At 46.8% G+C, this 20,932-nt stretch overlaps 1 protein-coding gene and 1 non-coding gene across 2 annotated transcripts in view; one reads left to right on the top strand and one right to left on the bottom strand.

The window, feature by feature from the left end:
* Paxip1 (PAX interacting protein 1) overlaps positions 1-20,650 on the top strand; it is a 44,271-nt gene extending 23,621 nt beyond the window's left edge. Inside the window, exons 7-21 of the mRNA XM_051203150.1 lie at positions 1,469-2,189; positions 2,528-2,622; positions 5,827-5,922; positions 6,940-7,077; positions 7,564-7,685; positions 8,504-8,688; positions 9,525-9,568; positions 11,797-11,867; positions 13,636-13,738; positions 14,918-15,086; positions 16,344-16,444; positions 18,508-18,642; positions 18,724-18,799; positions 18,881-18,940; positions 20,319-20,650. Coding sequence (XP_051059107.1) covers positions 1,469-2,189; positions 2,528-2,622; positions 5,827-5,922; positions 6,940-7,077; positions 7,564-7,685; positions 8,504-8,688; positions 9,525-9,568; positions 11,797-11,867; positions 13,636-13,738; positions 14,918-15,086; positions 16,344-16,444; positions 18,508-18,642; positions 18,724-18,799; positions 18,881-18,940; positions 20,319-20,335 — 2,133 coding nt within the window. The 3' untranslated portion in view covers positions 20,336-20,650. The remainder of the gene's footprint in view (positions 1-1,468; positions 2,190-2,527; positions 2,623-5,826; positions 5,923-6,939; positions 7,078-7,563; positions 7,686-8,503; positions 8,689-9,524; positions 9,569-11,796; positions 11,868-13,635; positions 13,739-14,917; positions 15,087-16,343; positions 16,445-18,507; positions 18,643-18,723; positions 18,800-18,880; positions 18,941-20,318) is intronic.
* Positions 102-209, bottom strand: LOC127235891 (U6 spliceosomal RNA). The gene has a single exon (XR_007835734.1). It is a non-coding gene; the product is annotated as a U6 spliceosomal RNA (small nuclear RNA).
* Positions 20,651-20,932: the final 282 nt, after the last annotated feature.

The following is a 20,932-nucleotide window of genomic DNA, read 5'->3' on the forward strand; positions in this document are numbered from 1 at the left end:
TGACCATTTGGTATGGGATAACCGGTTGATGTGCTCTTCCCTGGGAAAAGCACTGTAGTTCTTTCTGTAGGGTTGAGGCCTCATAAGCTTTCCCCCTTCCAAAAACTATGGGACCTCTTCATGAATATGAGTGTCATTCTTGTGTAGGGGCCATGCTAATTTTCTCTGTATCATTCTAGTTTTAATATAAGTGCTGCAAAAGTGAATATCATTCGCTTAAAAAAAACTTTGTATGTATGTTCATAAACGTGTAGGGGCATGCCTGTACGACAATGTTCATGTGGCGGTCAGAGCAAGACTTTAAGTGTCAGTCCTTGCCTTTCACCATGTTTGAGACGAGGTACTCTGGTTCACTGTGATGTAGCTAGACTTTCTTATACCCCTAGTTTCTGCCTCCTTTCTCCCTGTAGGAACATTATGATCACAGATGTATATACTTCTGTGCCTGGCTCTTACATGAAGTCTAGAGATCTGACACCTCAGGGTGTCAGGTTAGCATGGCCTCCCTCCTCTTAATAATGTTATTATTATTGGAGAATACTGAATTGTATAGCCCAGGCTAGCCTTGAACTCCCTGTATATCGAGGGCTGACCTTGAACTCTTGATGCTCTTGCCTCCACATCCCAAGTGCTGGAATTACAGGTCCATACCATCAAGTCCAGCTAACATTTGCCTTTAAGCATGCCTTTTGCTAGAGTCCATCTGTCCCTCTTCCATGTCACATGCACTGCCCAGAGCAGGGTACAGTGAGGGAGGGACAGGAGCTGTGCTGGGCAGAGCTGCAGTCTGAGTGCTCTGGTGGTAAAGCTTAGACCCCCCTCCCTCCATTATCTGAGTGGAGGTGACTCCTAGAAGCAGGAGGAAGTAGAACATATTTGCTCCTGTGTGAGGTTTGAACTGAGGCTGCCATTTTCCAGAGCACTCTCTAGATGGCCGGAAGCAGACTGTGGTATGGAGGGAAGGCGTTGCCCTGGAGAGTGCCTCATTCCTGGTAGCCCAGCCTGCTCAGAGCCAAGCAGAACCAAACAGAACCAAATACTGCCGTTATTTATTTGTTTGTTTGTTTCCTGTTTCTGTTCTTGAAGATGCAGCAGCCCTGTGTGTGTGTGGGGGGGGGGTAGGGATGGGGCTTGGTGTGTGAGACAACTTTGGGGAATTGGTTGTCTCTGTGCAGCAGTGTGTTCCAGGGCTTAGATTCTGGTTGCCAGGCTTGGGGGGCAAGCACTTCACCTGCTGAGCATTTCGAAGCCACGGTGTTTGTTAGCTCATTTTCTGTTTTATAATACAGCGTCCTGCTCTCTGGATGTTGAATACAAAGTACATGAGAGCAGTGTGGTGTTGCTGTCTGGTCCCCGTTAGGTAGCAGTTCAGTGTATCAGCTGCATGGATGCACTTTTACTTGCCTGTGAGCGGGTAGTGCCTCTCAGCAATTATTGGTAGTGACTTGGCCCTCCTTTTGTTTTCTAGATCTTACAGTCCCTTTCAGCACCCACAAAAAACCTAGAGCAGCAGGTGGCGCATGGCCAACAGGGACACCCCACTGCCAGTGCTGTGCTATTTGGCCAGTCTAAAGGCGCTCCCGAGTCACACGTGTTGCAGCAACACCATCCTCCCCAGCAGCCACCGCAGCAGCACCCAGTCCTGCATCTTCAGCCCCAGATCATGCAGCTCCAGCAGCAGCAGCAGCAGCAGCAGCAGCCACAGCCACAGCCACAGCCTTACCCCCAGCCGCCATCACATCAGTTCCCTCAGCAAGTCCATCAGCATCAGTTTTCTCAGCAGCAGCTCCAGTTTCCACAGCAACCGTTACACCCTCAGCAGCAGCTGCATCGCCCTCAACAGCAGCTGCAGCCATTTCAGCAGCAGCATGCCATGCAGCAGCAGCTTCATCAGCTGCAGCAGCAGCAGCTACAGCAACACCAGTTAGCACACCTCCAGCAGCAGCAGCAGCAACAGCAGCAGCAACAACAACAACAGCACAACCTTCTCCAGCAGCAGCAGCAGCTCCAGCGCCTACACCAGCAGCAGCAGCAGCAGATGCAGAATCAAGCAGCACACTTGAGCCAAACACCCCAGGCACTACAGCACCAGGTTCCACCCCAGCAGCCCCTGCAGCTGCCCCTGCAGCCCCCACCTCAGCAGCAGCAACAGCAGCAGCAGCTTTTTGGACATGACCCAGCAGTGGAGAGTTAGTACTGGTTCCTATTTTCCCATAAGTTACAAGCTTGCATAAGTGCTCCCAGAGTATGGCACCTATCAAATAATCAGACTGTGAGTCTCATACCTGTCATGCAGTGAGATAATTAGCGTTCTTTGTACTCTGCACACACTGCAGTGAGGGTCAGTGTTCACAGGGTGTCCAGACTGCCTCAGAGAGAAATGCTGAGGATTTTAGTGCTTAGACCTGAATTATGTCTTGTTTTTAATGCTGGTTTTGAATATAGATTAGTAGATTTGTAGCAGCATTTTAAATGTAGTTGAACTCATCAAAATACACTTTTAATTTCTGTTCGTCTGTCACTCTAGTTCCAGAAGAAGGCTTCTTGCTAGGATGTGTGTTTGCAATTGCGGACTATCCAGAGCAGATGTCGGATAAGCAGCTGCTGGCCACCTGGAAAAGGGTGAGCTGGGGAAGCCGCGGGGGGAGGGGGGGGACTGAGTGCTTGAAGGGTGCAGGCTGGCTACCTGGTTGGCTAGCCTCATGCAATGAGGTCTGTGTGTGCACTCTGGTACTGTGAATGTTGTCATCAGTGCTGTGCTCTGTGAGAGGCCCCATCCTTTCCGGACTTTTGTCACTTAGGTGCTAGGTGGAGGGTTGGGCTTCATGGTTCTTAAAATTTCTTCAGGGCTAATGGTAATTTGTAACTGTTTTCTGGTGTAATTGTGGAATGATAGTACACATAGTTATTTACTCATTATTGTTTATGGTGCCTTTAAAAGAAAAGTTTGGAAAGTTTTTCTTCTAATCATGCTTCAAATCAGAATGGAGCACCCCCACCCCATTATATAAAAACCATACCTAGTGTTCTTCCCTATAAGCATTCCTCCTGTGCTTAGACCTCTGCCAGGTGCCGATGCTGCAAGACTGGGCAATGTTGAATTGGCAGAGGCTAGGCAAGCCAACGGGACAGAGGCAAGCGTTGTGGTGGTGTGGGTAGAGAAGGCCCAGGGCATGCAGGAGCCTGGTAGAGGTGATCATGAGAGTGTGTCCATGGGAGGAGTTAGAGCAGGGATGAGGGGGTGATGCAGACAGAGCAGCCTAATGACGATGTACCTGTGACACTGATGGGGACTGCCGTCAAGTCTAGTCCTGGGCAGTTCTTGAGTGAAGGAGGGCAAAGGGGAGGGTTGTCTGTCTTCCAGTACATCATTCTTTTATTAGGTGCTATGAGATAGAATTTGGATTATCCTTACAAGCTGTATAGAAAAGGGGTGCATGAGTGGAGTGGATTCTGTGTTGTGTGCTAAGGAGACTTTGGGCTCCCCAGGAGGATGAAGGAGTGAGGATAGGGCTGGGGAGCCAGAGGGTGTCTGGGGGCTGCAGTGGCAGAAAACTAGGGAGAATTGGGAGCCGTGGGATAGGGTATTGAGAGGCTTCATGAAAAGGTAGAACTGGCGTCAAAGATCATGAAACAGTAAAGTGTGTGCTTCATATGCTTGTGTGAGGCAGGGTCTCTCCAGAAGCTGTCCTTGCACTCCAGGGATGACCTTGAATAACTTAACTTCTTGCAATCACTTGGGATTACAGGCATGTGCCACCGCCACCACACCCACTTTCTGTCTGCGGGGCTGGGGACTCAGCCCAGGGCCTCTTCTGTGTTTGACAGCCTTGCCAGCTAAGCCAATACTCCTAGTCAGTTTAGACAGAGGGCAGCAGCACAGGTGTCTTGCTTTAGTTTTAGTCTTTTTCTGATTTTTACCTTTTTTCTCCTGAGCTGCAGATTAACCTTGTTTTCCTCTGAGAAGTAAGTGCTTCACCACTGCGCTAACTCCCAGTCCTGCAATGCTACATAATGAGAGTTGGGACAGAGAAGGGAAGAGAGCTTGTAGCTGGATTCATGGGCAGACTAAACAGAGGGAGAGCAGTGTTGCAGGGGCAGTTCAGGGCACTTGCAAAACTAGTAGGGAGACTGCGAGGTCAGGGCCAGGACAGGTCTAGGGCTCAGCGTAGGGTGTAGGGCCAGCATTGGTTGAGAGTGTTGATTTCTGATTTGAATAGCATACAGCCTGTCCATCAGATGAATGCCGCTGCAGAGTGAGGATGAGTCCCTGTCAGAGTGCTCACCTCCCCACACCCCACCTGGGAGCCACTGGTCCAGCAAAGGGGTTCGTGGCAGCCAAGAAATAGGATTTAACTCTGTATGACAAAGGAGTTCCTTGGGTGAGCATGAAGGGAACTTCAGGTGGATGTGAAAACAGAACCTAAGAGTTGGTAGGTGAGCAAGGCAGGTGAGGAGATTGCTTGCTCTTGCTGAGGAACCCATGCAGGTTCCAGTTCCCTCCTGGGTAAGACTCCTGAGATGGCTTGGTTTACAGTGACTCAGTTGCTTGCAGGAGTGCTTGCCATGCCCTGGACTAGCCAAGACTTCACCATATGGAGCATTCCAGCTGTTTGAGTGGCCACAGTGCAGCAGCTGGCTCCTTCCCTTCTGTCTCAAGAGCAGGATGTGGAGGAGTCCCTGGCTGCCAGGAGGAGGCCCCAAGGCTTACGAGAGGATATGTGATCTGAGGACACACTTCACACACGTTTCTATGGAGTGTGGGAGTAAGATTGGATACTTTCAAGACAGCAGGTGTGGAGTGTGGGGTGAGCAGTGGTCAGCACCAGGAAACAAAACTTACACATAGGGAACATTTGGCTAGGGTACCGTGGGAAGCCACCTGGATGACGTGGCGGTCACATAGGAAGGTCAGTAGATAATGTTTAAGATCAGAAAGCAGTGTTGTGTGAGTTAGAATATATTAGTAATTATCAGAGGACACAGTAGATGGTAGGAAGCCAGTGAAGGCGGGGACTGCTGGCTTTCTCACATGGCCTGGAAGCTAAGCTAAAAAAAAAAAAATAAATAAAATAAACACTGTATTTCAGAGTGGCAAGTAAAACTAAAATCTTATTGAGACCAGTGTTGATGTTATATTGCAGGAATGTTCAAATGGTGATGGCTTTTGGCAGATATCTAGGGTATATAACCAACATTCCAAAACTGGAATCAGTTTTCATATATGTTTCAAATATGTGTATGTGTGCACACACAGTGCCCTCTGAATCTTGGGACATTGTATCCCCTGAAGCTAGAGATGCGGGCAGATGCATGGGAGCTGGGAAATGAGCTTGAGTTCTCTGGGTGAGCAGTACTCATTCGTCTCTCTGAGGCATCGCCAGCCCCTCGAATGTAGTTTTGACACACTACATTCTGATGTGGCTGTCTGTCACAGTGTGAAGGTTTGTAAGGACAGTGGATCTGCTCTGGGAGCATTTGGTAGTTAGAGGAGACACCCCAGTGATAAGTCAGGGTGATCACTGGACACCTTGCACCACCCAGGTAGTTTCCCCATACACTGCTGATCAAAATGTCAATTTTAAGTAAGAATGTTGCCTTCCACTTCCTGTGAAATAACTGAGTAGCAGTGTTAGTCTTGAATGGTGGGGGAAGTTTCTGTGACTGGTATGTGAATGTTGCCATGAGGTACTGCTTATTCTATGATGAATGGGCCATGCCAGTGTAGCCTGGCTTCTCTTCATAATTGTCTGAGTTAAAATCACAATTCTGTAGTATCCAGAATAACTGGAACTGATGGCATGTTTGGCTACATCTTTTGTGTAGGTAATCCAGGCTCATGGTGGCACTGTAGACCCCACGTTCACAAGCCGATGCACACACCTCCTCTGCGAGAGCCAAGTCAGTAGTATGTATGCACAGGTAAGAAGGAACTGGCCACTGACTGGGATGGGAGGCAGTGGCATTGTTGTGTGCAACTTTAGAAGCAAGGGCATAATATGTTTGTGGAACAGTGTCATGTGACCCACGCTGGCCTTGACCTAAGTGTGCAGCAGAGGACAACCTTAAACCTATGATTCCTTCATCTTTATCCCTTGAGTGGTAGAGGCACACAGCTTTTTGTGGTGCTGGGAATCAGACTAAGGACCTCATGCATGTTAGACAAGTGAGCTGCTGCATCCTCACAGTGCTTATAATCTTCCAGAGAATAGTTTCCTGCCGCCAAAAATAAGGAAGCCACTTTGTTGGGTTAGATACTATTGTGGTCAGCTTTGGGCAATAGAGAGGGAAGAAGAAGCTCCAGGTAGAGGGGAAAGGGCAGGTCCTCCTAGTCACCATCCAGATGACCCTCAGGATGGAACTTGGTGCCTTCTGGGGTTTTGCATGCAAGAGCTTCTGGGGGTAAGAAGCCCTGAGAGGGCAACAGTAAACCCTGACTAAGCTCGTCCTAGGATCACCTCCTTACCCTGAGGTTTTCGTTCTCTTTCTGTAAAAGTGTTCGTGGTAGTTGACAGATAGGTTTAGCGCTCCTGTGTATGTGACAGCGACTTTAGAAGCATGTTGTTAGGTACTGTTGACTGTCCCACTTTGGACTGTGAGCTTCATCTGTGGTTAAGTTTAGGAGTGTGTTATATGTACATGCTTTGTATGCAGGGGCTAGGGGTGTTTCTCTTTGTAGGGAGATAGTGTTGTGTCATTTCTGGCTAGTTTTTCTTTAAGGTTTAAATTCAATCATGTGTATATATATATATTTCTTTGTGAGTGCATGAAGTGTATGTAGGTGCCCCAGTGGCCAGAAGCCTCAGACCTGCTGTAGGTTATCTGTTTGATTTACTGGTTCTGGGAAGGTGGCTCTGTCTTATGCAAGCCAACCGTTTTCTCCCTGGTTCTATAGCAAAGAGCCCGAGACTACAACATGACAGTTGTTTTGTTTGCCAGGCGCTACGGGAGAGGAAGCGGTGTGTCACTGCTCACTGGCTCAACACAGTCCTGAAGAAGAAGAAACTGGTGCCGCCCCATCGAGCCCTGCATTTCCCTGTGGCATTTCCACCCGGGGGCAAACCCTGTTCACAGCATGTGAGGCCCGTCCCCTCTCCTGCTTGTCTTTCCACGGTTCTGCCCCAGACTCCTGGGTGATTTTCACCCTCTTCTCTGTGTGCCTTGGCCACCATAGCAATGGCACAAGGCATGTAATTTTTACCTCATTGATACTCCAAGTCCTAGGAGGAGGCAAATGTGGTCAGTACTTGTGGGTACTTGCGGCCCAATGACCCAGAGTCTGGACGAGTGAGGAAAATAAAGACCTTTGTGTGTGTGCTCAGCACAGTAACCTGCAATTACCTGAGCAGCGTTGCACAGATACTAAAATTCTCCCCTGTGAGTGCGGCTCCTCCTCTCTTCTTGCCACAGAGATGCTGTATGCTTCATGTTCTGTCAGTGAAGTTATTCTCATGATGTTCTCGGGAATGACAGTGCCAGATACATCCCCTAATGCCATAGGAGCATGAGAAAGTCTAATCAAAGCCACTTTGTGTTTATATCTCATTTGCTCTTTCTCCCCAGATTATCTCTGTGACTGGATTTGTTGACAATGACAGAGATGACCTGAAGTTAATGACGTACCTGGCAGGTGCCAAGTACACAGGTTACCTGTGCCGTAGCAACACTGTCCTCATCTGTAAAGAGTAAGCTGGGCTTAGAAGCTGTTTTCATCCTGTTTGGTGATTTAGTTCGTCTGGGGGAGGCGTGGCCTCTTGTAAGCCAGGCTGGTCTCAAACTTGTAGAGAGCCTCCAGCTCCAAATCTGGGATCTTAGGCATGCATTACTATGCCTGGCAGCAGTCATTTCTTAATACATTGTAGCTTGTGTGAATTTCAAGTGTAGAAGTACATGGAAGAATGACACAAAGCCTTGATTGTCTGTCTTCCCAGCTCACTACTAGCCCACTTTCGCGCAGGAGTGCCTTTTATTCTTTCTTTTCTCATTGTTGTTTGAAATGGGCTCTCTAAGTAGTCCTGACAGTCCTGGAACTCACTGTGTAGACCAGGCTGGCCTCAGACTCACAGAGATCCGCCTGCCTCTGCCTCCCTGGTGCTGGGATTAAAGGTGTGCACCACCATGCCTGGCCTGTCATTCTTTCTTAATAAACAACAGTCTTTGTCACTGTTTTTTTTAAAGAGGCATAACTGTTCATGGTACTGTCAGAAACATCTGTAAGAGGCTTCACTTGGTGAATGGGTGAAATAACAGAGTGTGAACTAAAGAATTTAAAGACCTGGAATAGGGTTAAAGTCAGATACTGACCCAGTTGCAGACTGGTGGGGTTAACTACCTTTGGCCTACAGTTTGGATTGCTGGCAGCTTTGCTAAAATATGCCTGCCACTTTATTAGTTGTTTTTTTATTTTTTATTTTTTATTTTTAATTGGCTTTTGTTGAAAGTAGACAAAAAAATTCATGGTAAGATGACACTAACTGAATGAATGTGATTTCTCACCTAAAAGACCGAGTGGTTTGAAGTACGAGAAGGCCAAAGAGTGGAGGATCCCATGTGTGAATGCACAGTGGCTGGGGGACATTCTGCTGGGAAACTTCGAGGCCCTGCGGCAAGTGCAGTACAGCCGGTACACCGCCTTCAACCTCCCGGACCCCTTTGCGCCCACTCCACACTTGGTCTTGAGTCTTTTAGGTCAGTGATGGCTCATGTGCTACCAAAACCGTTCACACCACCTGCTTCCTTTAGTTCCCTTCTGCACATCCCTACTCCCTCCCCCTGCTTCGGGTGCTGGGTTTTTGTCTGAGAAGCATTTCGAGCTGGGAGCACACCCTGTTTTCTCCTCAGGGCGATTCCTTCTTTGCACTGTCAGGTTTTAGGGACTTGCTGTCACTCTTTGGTGGCCTGCCTTGTGTGGTCAGCCATTTGATGCTATACAACTCCTCGGGGAGGACTGTCCCATGGAAGATAGGGACATACGATGCAGCACAGCTCTTTTTGTTTTTGTTTTTTTTTTTTTAATCTTTTATTCATGTCTGTGTAGTATGTGTAATACAACACTGGGTTTTAACTCTGTCTTGGAGAATTGAACATTACCCAGGTTGTGTTTTGACCGCCCCGAGAAGCCCAGTTTGATTTAGAAGACTTTCATCAGGAGAGGGGTTTTCTATGCAGCTGTTCTGCCTGGGCCTTACAGAGACTTCTCTGCGTATCTGGCTACAAGCTGCTCCCTGTGTTCAGCACCTGTGTATTGGCCGTTGTGGGTCCTGATGGCACTGCTCATCATAACTGCAGTCTTCCTAGAATGGGACCTGGCACACAGTCTGTACCCTTGGTGAATCACGGTGTGTGAAGCATCAGCCTTGCTTACCTTACCTGTCCTAGAAACCTGAGCTACAGTAGCCTAGCTACATTTGCCCCGAATGAGTGTTGTGGACAAGCCCCGTGTGTTCAGGTTCCCTGCCTAGGAAGGGCTTGCAGTAGGTTGATGTGAATATTCCATTATGGTAAATGGCATCTTTCTCTTTCAGATGCATGGAGGGTCCCAGTGAAGGTGACTGCAGAGCTCTTGATGGTACGCCAGCCCCACGCCCACAGTGGCCATTGCACCCCCTACACACACACACACACACACACACACCCACAGGTTGTGGCTGTGTTACTCAGTTGCAGTGGACATGTGAATGCTAGCTTCTATCTAGTTCAGTAGCATATGAAGTGTGTCCTCTGTGTTGTAAGTTTATAACATACCAGTTTACATATTTCTCTGTTGTCAGTGTGGGTGGTGAGTGGGCACATGTATGCATGAGCTTTGCTAGCTTCAGAGATCTGTGTTACACTCTAGGAACCGAGAAAGAGAACTTAGATGTCAGCTATTTTTCATAGCTAGTGGGCAAGGCCTTCACAGAGACACTGGAAATGGCAGATCTTACACAGGCCACAGGTCAGAGTTCCTTCCCCTGTTTTGGGAGAACATTCCTGAGTGTTCCAGGGTAGAGTCATGTCATATTGGATATTCTGGCAGTCCACTTCAGGATAGAACATTCTGGACGTTGTTAGTTGCAGATCATCTGGTAAAGGCTATCTATATTCTCACCTTTGAGGCTTGTTGAGATTGTGGCTTTGCTCTATTAGTGTTTACTCGATAGACATATTGTTCTTGTCATGAGTCCCCACCCTGGGGAGAGCAGCGCTTTGCTGCTCCATAGTGACTACTGTAGGCTTAGGACTGACTGCATGCCTGCCACAAATACATTAACATGTTTTGTAAAAGTATTTTTACTTTATATTTTAAATTTATTACTATTGCATTTCATGTACTCATACACAAATTCAGTCATGTTCACCCCTGTTGTAGTCTCTGTTCTATTGCTGTGAAAAAAAGCTTTGGAGGGTGGGGGTGTGTGCCACCACCACCACCTGGCTAAAAGAAAGCGTTTACCTGGGGGCTTGCTATAGTTTCAGAGGGCTAGAGTCATCATGGCAGGGGGCTTGGCAGCAGCAAGCACACATGCATGACAAAAGCAGTAGCTTAGTACTTACTTCTGATCCACAGCAGGAGGCAGAGGGAGACACTGGGCCAGGTGTGGGCTTTTAAAAACCGCAGGCCCAGCCCCAGAGACACCTCTTCCAACAAGGCCATACCTCCTGATCCTTCGTAAACAGTTCCTTCAATTGGGTACAGGCCTGCTGACTCCTACTCTTGCAGGAAGCCCAGCCTGCTGGCAGGTGTATATTTTTTCTACGGCTTAAACTTGTAATTATGACTTTAATAGATCTTGGCCCGCTTAGGCACATTAGCAAAAGCCAGTGCCCTTCCTGCTCATGCAGTGAAAGACTTCCTGAGGGGGGCCCAGATGGTAGAGTGACAATCAGAGTCATCTCCCACAACCCACATAGCCCGTACTGAGAATTGGGCAGCCTTACCAGACTGGTCTCCTGGGCCTTTGTATTAAAGCTGCAGCTCCCAGCAGGTTCCCTCCTGGCTAGGGGGTGTGCTATGGGAATGGCAGAGGTGGACTTGGAGTCCACCTTCCTGCAGACGCTATGTGGTATGCTGCTTAGGCTTCTGAGGCTGGTAGGTGCACAGTGCAGAGGAGGTGTGCTTGGCTTTCTTGGTTGTGTCATGGCAGCACGGGTAGGGGATGTGACTTGTTAAGTGAATCTGAGCCAGATTCAGAAAAGGATCATAAACATAGTGACGCAAGCAGGTAAAGGCGGTGGGGTTTGAGGGTTTGTTTTGTTTAGTTGATGGTGTTAGGCAATGGTTCTGTACCCAGCCCTTTTTATGTATTTTGAAACAAGCTGGCCTTGAACTCGTGCTGTAGCCTAGATAGGCCTCAAATTTTATAGGCCTGGATTACCAGGCCTAGCTAACTAAAGTATCTTTCAAAAAAAAAAAAAAAGGCCTCTGAGTTACAGTGTGAAGGAGCAGACAGTGTGACAGTGTGGCATAGTGTAGGTGGCCCGTGAGTTGGGGCCTGCAGGCAGGCAATCTCCATTCTCCCCTTCTGTCTTGTTGGCGCACTTCTGTCCTGGGGCAGTGGTTTAGGCTGGTGGGTGAGACTTTTCACTGAGGTAGGACAGGTTCTTGCTAAGGTTCAGTATCCAGGGACTTGGTGAATAGAAAAGGAAAGAAGGGAAAAGGCAGGTTCTTTAGGGTGTTAGCATTTGCTCCTGGCCAGTGCCATTCCAGCCTTCCTAGCAGTGAGGGCCATGGTCCTGTGGGTGGTGGAGACATGGTCTTGGAAGCTTCTGCATTCTTGGAGATTCTTGATCGAAGTGGACAATGTTTTATTACAGGGTGTAAGATTGCCCCCTAAGCTGAAGCCAAATGAGGTTGCCAACATCCAGCCTTCTTCTAAAAGAGCCAGGTATGTGCAGCGGGGCAGGCCCTTTACACTTTCCTGTCTTTTAGTCTGCTTTGGAAGATTGGAGCTGACTCAAATGTTTCTGAGAGTTTTCATAGTAAATTGTATCTGTAGGGCTGGAGCCATGGCTCACAGCATTGATTGACTGCTTTGCAGAGGACCTGGGTTCGGTTCCCAGCACCCACATGACTGCTCACAGCTGCCTATAAATCTAGTCCCAGGGTATCTGATGCCCTCTTCTAGCCTCTGTGGGCACCAGGCATGTACACGGTACACAGACACACATGTGGGCAAAACCCTGATATACATAATCATAAGTCAGTTTTGGATCTTGTCCTGCCACAGTTGCTCATTTGAGAGATACTAAGTGATTAAGCACTTTTCATTTTTACTTACTGAAAATAAAAACTAGAACTGTTTTCTTAAGGAAAGCTTTACCCAAATGTGTGAAGCAGCAGCTGCTGTGGGCAGGCAGGCTTCCTCTGCCAAGTGCTCTAAATGTCCCTGGGTGCTGGGTGCTGGGTCACTCTGAGCTATCAGTTCTCAGAGAGGCCGCCCTGGGAAAGAAAGACCAGCTTCTCTGAGGGACTGTGTGCTTTGCACGAGGCGTGCTGATTGGGTGTTGTTAGTACATGTCTACTCTTTGGCTCGTCTGCAGGGAGAATGGCTGCCTCCCTGAGAGCAGAAGCCACAGCGAACAGTAGCAAGCCAAGGAAGGGGCTCTGGTCTCTCCATGACCCTCAGGGGCTCTTGGCTCCACAGTGTACTTGCTGAGAGGGGCTGTTGAACAGCCTTTGTGACCAGCATTTCCTCATCTCCTCTCTCTCCTCACTCCCCACACACAGCACAGACTGAGTAAAACTCAGTTTTTAAAAGCTGTTGAAATAGACATGGATAAAGGTGAAAATTTTTCTAGACCACCTCATTTCCATAGAAACTGAGAAATAAGATTTGAGTACATTGAAGGTAACTATACAAGACCAAAGGCTTTTACTTAAGCTGTGCCTTGCAATGTCTTGATGAAGACAGGGCTAGAATTTAACAGTGTGTAGTGCAAGGAGACCCTCTATCTGTCCTCATGAGCCACCCAGCGTCACTTGGGTTTTTTTTTTTTAAAAGCTTGATGTAAGGTACTGGGGTTATACTCAGTTGTAGAGCCTTTGCCCAGTGTTGTAAAGCTCTGGGCTCTATCAGCCCCATGGCAAAGTATTACACAATGAAAATATTAAAAATACACTTTAATGCGAAGAGTGGCCTCTGTAATGGGGACATACGTTTAAGTTGAAGATTGACCGCTATAATGGGCAAGCTGGTAAATCAATGAAACAAAAATTAGTGTTAATACCGCTTCTTTTTAAACCCTGACTGAACTAAAATTACAAGGGAGTGACTGATAGGGCAGAGAAGAATATTGGCCTCTTTCCTTACTGTTTCATTGTTCAGGGTGTCATGTAGCCCAGGCTGGTCTCAAACTATGTAGCTGAGGTTGGCTTTAATTTGATCTTCCTGCCTCTATCTCCCAAGGGCTGGAGTTGGGGGTATGCACCTTCATGTCCACCTGAGAACATCGTTGTTAGCGAGAACGATCTGGATGCTTCTCTTGGATGTTTCAGGTGGCACCCTTCGGGGTGGACTATATGTTGGGAGAGAAAGGACATTATCCATCACAGCCCCTGCCCCCCAACACTCAAGTTCTTAAAGCTTGTTGAGTCTGGGTTTCCTAAAGAGCACTTGTTTGAAGGCCTTACCTCCCTGTGTGTTTGCATCACAGAATCGAGGACCTGCCACCTCCCACTAAGAAGCTGAGTCCAGAGCTGACGCCTTATGTGCTTTTCACCGGGTTTGAGCCTGTTCAAGTTCAGCAGTACATTAAGGTGAAAATTGTGTTTAAAGGTTTTCAGCAGGGTCTCTCTGTATGTGCTTTAGGCTAACCATTTATTAGCATAGGGCTTAGCTGGGAGGTGTCACTGGGGTAGAGTGCTTGACTGGCTTGCATGTAGGCACCCTCCTTGCTGAGGTAGCATTGGCTGTTGAATTGGAAACAGCCTGTTACAGCCCCACTGATAGTGTTTGTGGAGTATTGTTTGTGGTCGCCTTGTTCAGTGTCATTATTTCCTTGTTCATTATTAGATTTTTTGTTGCCACAAAAGTCTGGGTAATTTTTATAGAGACTCTGTTTAGGCTTGGGGGTACTAGGCCTCTGCTGGTTTTCTGAGAACATGGTCTGCCCATGATTAGTCCTCTGAGGAAGGAGGAGGCCACTCTTGGGGGTAGGGTGGGTAAGGAACGTGGTAATAATTGAACATTTCCAAATACATGTTTTGAGATAACATTGGAGGGGTTGATAGGATCTGGTAAATTGGTAGCTTTGTTTTGGTGGAAGATGGTCAAAAAACTCTGGCTATATAAGATTGGCTTCTTAAACTTTACTTAAAAAAATACTTTGTGTGCTGTGTCAAAGGCAGGGTGGTGCACAGGTGCCACACAGCACACACCTGGAGAGCATGTGCGAGTCAGTTCTCCTTCGACCATGTGGGTTCCAGGAATGACTCTTATCATCAGGCCCTTATCCACTGAGCCATCTTGCCAGAACCCCTCTTGCTATTCTTTTTAAGGAAGCAATAACTAATACTCCTGTTATATATTTAGTACAATTCATTTCTTTACCTCTGAAATCTAAGCAGGGCTGTTGCAAGGTCTCTGTTACATGTGTATGCCTCAGACCCCCGTTGTACCACTGTCAAGATGGAGATGGGGCCCATGTGCTTCCTAGGGATCTATTTCAGGGTAGAGTATCTGTAACGCAGTGAGCCCTGGAGCCTCGGGCTTTTTAGATTGGAGGTATTGGTTTCTGGAGAATTTGTTTTGACACAAGTTTGTGAGGGGTTGGCTACTGCTGCAGCCATTGGAGGCGCTCTGTGCTTGTCTCTTGAGGTTTGCTTTTCCCATCATTAATGCAGCTGAGGAAGGCAAGAGCGAGTCCTGCCCTGGGACTGGTCTCCTGGGTCACTCTGCTGATGTTAGTTTCCTCCATGCTGTGTTTGTGGCTGCAGAAGCTGTACATCCTGGGTGGGGAAGTTGCCGAGTCCACAAAGAAGTGTACCCACCTCATCGCCAGCAAGGTGACACGCACAGTGAAGTTCCTGACGGCCATCTCTGTGGTGAAGCACATTGTGACTCCGGAGTGGCTGGAGGAGTGCTTCAAGTGCCAGAAGTTCATCGGTGAGTGTCATGCCTTGGGGCTCGGTTTCAGTGACAGACGTGTTGCCTTTTCTTGGATTTATGTATTATTTTAAACTTATAAATTTCTTTCCCGTCACAGGGATTTCTTTGGTTGACATCTTTGTAGTCTACTATAGGACATAAAGGATTAGCCTTTGAGTGCATCAAGGGAAAAGGCAGCTTGCAGCCGTTGGTCTCAGTGCTTTTCATTTGAAAATGAGCCTATAAAATGCGGTTTCCACATTGAAAAGTCTTACACAAGAGCACCTAACTGTGGCCATCCTCTCATTGGGGCCCACTGATGAGCAGTCTCTGGAAGCTCTAACAGGATGGTACTTCCTATTAGTAGTTACCCCTGGGGGCTGCAGTGTAGCTCAGTGGTAGAACACTTACCTGGTTTTGTCGTCTGGCTGTTTTCAAGGGAAGTGAGTGAAAAGAAAGTGAGACATAACTATCTTAGTTAGGGTTACTGTTGTTATGATGAAACACCATGACCAAAAAGCAACTTGAGAAGAAAAGGGTTTAGTTTGTGTACACTTCCATATCACAGTTCATCATCCAAGGAAGTCAGCACAGGAACTAAAGCGGGGTAGGAACTGTAGGCGGGAGCTGATGCAGACGTCATGGAGGAGTGTGCTACTTAGTGGCTTGTCCCGCATGGCTTTCTCAGCCTGCTCTCATTTAGTACCTAGGACCACCAGTCCAGGGGTGGACTGCCCACAGTGGACTGAGCTCTCTTCCATCAGACACTAATAAAGAAAATGCCCCTGATCTTATGGCGGTGTCTTAGGTTTTCTATTGCTGTGAAGAGCCATCATGACCACAGCAACTCCTATTAAGGAAAACATGTAATTGAGGGTGTCTTACTGTTTCAGAGGTTCAGTCCATTATCATGGTATGGCATGGCAGCGTATAGGCGGACATGGTGCTGTAGAAGGAGCTGAGAGTTCTACATCTTGATCCACAGGCAGCAGAAGGAGTCTGTGTCCACACTTGGTGTAGCTTGAGCAAAGGAGACTTCAAAGCCCATCCCCACAATGACTTGCTCTGATAAGGCCACACCTGTTCAACATAGACACATCTCCTGATAGTGCCACTCCCTATGAGCTTATAGGGGCCAATTACATTCAAACTACCACAGGAGGCAGTTTCCCAATTGAGGTTCCGTCTTCTCAGATGACTCTAGCCTGTGTCAAGACAATACCCAGGTGGCGGGGTGAGTGTGACTGCGGATGATGTACACTGCCTGTTTTCCAGATGAGCAGAACTATATCCTGCGAGATGCTGAGGCGGAAGTGCTCTTCTCCTTCAGTCTGGAAGAGTCCTTAAAGCGAGCCCACGTTTCTCCTCTCTTCAAGGTATGTTAGAAGGAAAACCCCCATAGAGCTAAGTAGATGTGACAGTGACCCAGGTGATGGATGGAATCACTCAACTGTCCTTTCCACTTCATGGCTACTCTTTCTGCAAGGGAGTGTGGCACATCCTCAGGAACATTGATGGGGTCTCATTGTGTAGACCAGACTGGACTGGAAGTTGCTATGTAGACCAGGCTGGCCGCCAACTTAAGAGATCCTCTTGCCTCTCTGTCCTGAGTGCTGAGATTAAAGTTGTGCGACCACGCTCTTTACTCTGATGCTGAAATTGCTATAATAACCTAGTGAGTAGATCTGTCAGCGAAGGGATTCAAGAGTGTATTGATGAATAACTGAACTGGTAGGAAACATAAGGGTTTGGTTTTGTTTTCTGGCTCTTGACAAATTTTTGAAGGTTCCCTCTGTGGTGTTCACAATAAGTGTGTATTCCACTGGAGAGGGTATTGAAAGAACATTGAATGAATGCTAAATGGAAAATTTAGAAGTCTATATTTCAAGTATTTGCTAGGAACGAGAATAGTTGGGAAGTATTTTTTGTATCAAAGAACTAAGTAGTCAATAAAAATCATTTGGTCTTTGAACTTCTTAGAATTCAGAAGGTAAGATTCACTTTTCCCTCTAGGGGTGTGAGTTTTCTAAATGTTTACCTTTCTCTGTGAGAGTTTTGTGATAAGCCTAGGAAAGTGTCAGTGTCAGTATGATTTCCTATTCTGTTGGTAGCAGCAGGATGGGGCTGCTCTTCCCCTGCTGGGCAGACAGCTGTGGCCAAATGCCACACTACCTTGGTATTTTACAGACTGCAAATGTGTGCCATCACCCTGCCTTGGCATGGAATGCTTTGGTTCTTGTAGTTGGCACAGCTGTGGCAATGCATTGTGATAAAAATAGCTTAGGTTCTAAGAGAATGGAACTTTTATTGGACTTGGCAGTGAAGCTAGTAATACACCTGGGGTTACTTGAGACCTAAGACTGTGTCCTACTGTGCACCACGCCTGTTTGTCTAACTTCCCTTTGAGAGAGCAGTTTAGGCCAGGTGTGGTGGTGCACGCCTTTAATCCTAGCATTCACGAGACAGGGCCAGGTGGGTCTCTGTGAGTTCCGGGCCAGCCTGGTCTACAAAGTGAGTTCCAGGACAGCTATACACAGAGAAACCCTCTAGAAAAATGAGGGGGCAGGGAACAAAGGTGGGGTGGGGAGAAACAGTCAGCATTACTTGCCTTGGTTTTCCCATGTAATCAACTAGTACATAGCTGTACTTAAATTATATACTCTCCCATGCCCCTGACCTAAGAGTAATGCATGCAAGTTTGAATGGGTGTTCTGATAATCTTTGCTGGAAGCAACAGATAAGATGAAAGCCATCTTATAAATAACTATCCACCATAAATGTTGAATACAACATTTGGATGCTGCTTGATAAACAGTCATGCTTGTAATATTGTCTGTTGTCTGGATCATTGCCTTTTGTGCTAGTTTCTATGACGTTGATTTCTATGCTATTCAGTAAAGGGGAGAGGAACAGGGACAGATTCACAAGATAGCTTTCAGGCAGGCACAGGTTCAGACTCACACAATACAGAGAGGAGGATGGGAGACACAGGGAGAGAGAAGTAGAGAATTCAAATTCTGGACTTATTTTTGGCTAAGTGACATCAAGGTAAGTGTTTTGATTCTGTCCTTAGTGCAACACCAACACATTTTTGAACTGGAGTTTGTTATTATTAATGTCTGCGGATGAACCACAGGCAGTTAAATGTGGTTCCCTTTGTGTGTGTCTGGGTAGGGAGGGAACTGATGGGGAATATAACCTTAGTAGTTTCAGAAAATTAAAGATTTTGTTAAAAATCTCAGATCTGGATAGGATGGTTTATGCCTTTAAATCCCAGTTCTTGAGACAGAGTCAGGAGGATCTGTGAGTTGGAGGTCAGCCTGGTCCTCAAAGAAAGTTCTGGGACAGCCAGGTCTCCATAGAGAGACCCTGTCTCAAAAAACAAAGCATACAAAACTCAGGATCCAATTTATGAAGTTATGCATCTGTTTATTTCTAGACAAAGTATTTCTACATCACCCCTGGCATCTGCCCGAGCCTTGCAACAATGAAGGCAATTGTAGAGTGTGCAGGGGGAAAGGTGCTGGCCAAGCAGCCTTCCTTCCGGAAGCTCATGGAGCACAAGCAGAATAAGGTGAGAGAACAGAGCCCCAAGAAGCCAGAGCTGTCACACATGGGCATCTTTCCCTCACTTATGAGCTCTCTCTCTTCCTAGAGTCTGTCAGAGATCATTTTAATATCCTGTGAGAATGATCTGCACTTATGTCGAGAGTACTTTGCCAGAGGAATAGGTATGGCTCCCCACACCTCTGCACTGGCCTTGCAGCATTCACAGTGGCCTTGTCCTAATGGTTTTGGTTCTTTCCGTTCAGATGTTCATAATGCTGAGTTTGTTCTGACGGGAGTGCTCACACAGACACTGGACTACGAATCATATCCTTTGCATAGCGGGAACAGGCAAGGATGACAGTGTGTTTCCTGGGTGAAAAGGGACACCATGGTTCTTGTCACCAGACCTTTTCTTTGCCGTTCAGAATGTGCAGTCAGAAGCCCTTTTGAGAGTTCTGTCAACAGGTGGCAGACTAAGGACCCTTCTGGCTTATGTAGGTGTTTGGGGATTTGACAGTTACACACCATAGAAAATGATTCAAGCCAGTGCTTAAGGGGGTGAGGTGGGAACTGACACAGCATTGTGTAAATTATAGATGTGCCTGGGTAAGAGAATGGCTAAAGTCCATGCCAAAATATCTCCAGTATTAGTTTTAGAAGGACATAGATTTTGGGGAGGTTTCACTCTGTTGCAGGCTGGCCAGGCACTATGTATTTCTGTGTGGTTTAAGACTCACAGAGATCCTCTGGCTTTAGCCTTGAGGACTGCCATGAGCATTGCAGCCATGAGCCACCATGCCCAGCTGAGGCAGTTGCATTAATGTGTGATCAGCCCCCATGTTTCATGTTTTGCAGCCAGGTCACAGTGGTGTCATCCTTGGTCCTTCAGCTATGTGGTGTCACCAGCTGAGTGCATTTACCAAACACTTGCTCTTGGCCTCAGAGAGCTCAGTAAAATATGGGCTAAAAGACTCAGCTGGGTGGCACTGGGGACAGAGTGAGGGCCAGGAGCCAGTGTGAGTGATGGGAGGCAGGTGTGCTGCAGCATCTGGTCTATGCAGCATGTTCTCTTGTGTCTGCTCCAGGGTTTTCCCTGAGAACATCTGTGCCCTGCTTATTTTCCAATGGAAAAGTTGCTTTCAGGTCACATTAGTCATCTGTGGGCCTGTTCCATAGCTATAGTGCAGTGGTTCTCAACCTGTGGATCACAGCCCCTGGGAGGGTCAAACCACACTTTCATTGGGATTACATATCAGATACCCTGCATGTCAGATATTATTTACATTATGATTCATAACAGTAGCAAAATTACAATTAGGAAGTAGCAACTAAGTGATTTTATGATTGGAGTGACCACATCGTGAAGAGCTACTGTATTAAAGGGTCTCAGCATTTAGGAAGCCTAAAAGTTGCCCACAAAAGATGTTAGGGTGACAGCCCTCTTGAGGATATGGTTTTTGTGGTAGCTTTGGGGACAGGAAGCCATCAGGACTGTGCATTGGATTGGGCTTTAGCTCTGACCCTATATGCTTAGAGTCACCTAAGCAGAGTGCTTCCACCCAGCTACCCATGTGTCATGCTGTGGGAGCCTGTGCATGCTGGTGGGAGTGTCTGTCACCAGAACTGCCCCCTCACATAGGGGCTCTGGTGGATGTGATCCTGCTGCCTTGAGTGTGAAAACCGTTTTCCTCAACAAGACTACATATAAATTTAACTGACAGCCTCTTGTGTGCTGTGAGCCTGGAGCCTGGAGCACAGGGTAGCTGCTGGCAGCGTGCACACCAGGACTCCTTCCCCGCAGAGGGCTTGTTTTCCAGCTCTGCCTTAGGGAGAGACCTCTACCAGGAAGACAGATGTAATAACTGACTGCATCGTGTTAAGATGTGTGATCTTATTCTAGGAAACATAAATTATGTTTTGTATTATATTCCTAAGAGCCCACATTAAGTCTTCTGATTAATTTGCCAGGTTTTTATGTGTTTTCAGAAAACTGTATGAAATTTCATCTACAAATAAAATTATGTAAATAAAGACTTTGCTGTCTAAATTATGGATGTTAAAGATTTGAGATGTTTTGTACTTTGATTATTTTTATTTCTTACACTTTTCTTTTATATTGATAACTTGCTCACATTTAAATAAATGTACTTTTGAACCTAGAATTGTGATTATTTATAATTTTATATTCTTTGTGTAACTTAAATGATTTTCATCAAGTAGATGGTACTTTGAGAAATTTCATGGCAGAATTTTTTTTTTTTTTTTTTAACAGTTCTTTATTGATTCTTTGGAAATTTCACATCATGTACCCCAAT

Source organism: Phodopus roborovskii, unplaced genomic scaffold (genome assembly GCF_943737965.1).
Source record: "Phodopus roborovskii unplaced genomic scaffold, PHOROB, whole genome shotgun sequence".
NCBI lineage: Eukaryota > Metazoa > Chordata > Mammalia > Rodentia > Cricetidae > Phodopus > Phodopus roborovskii.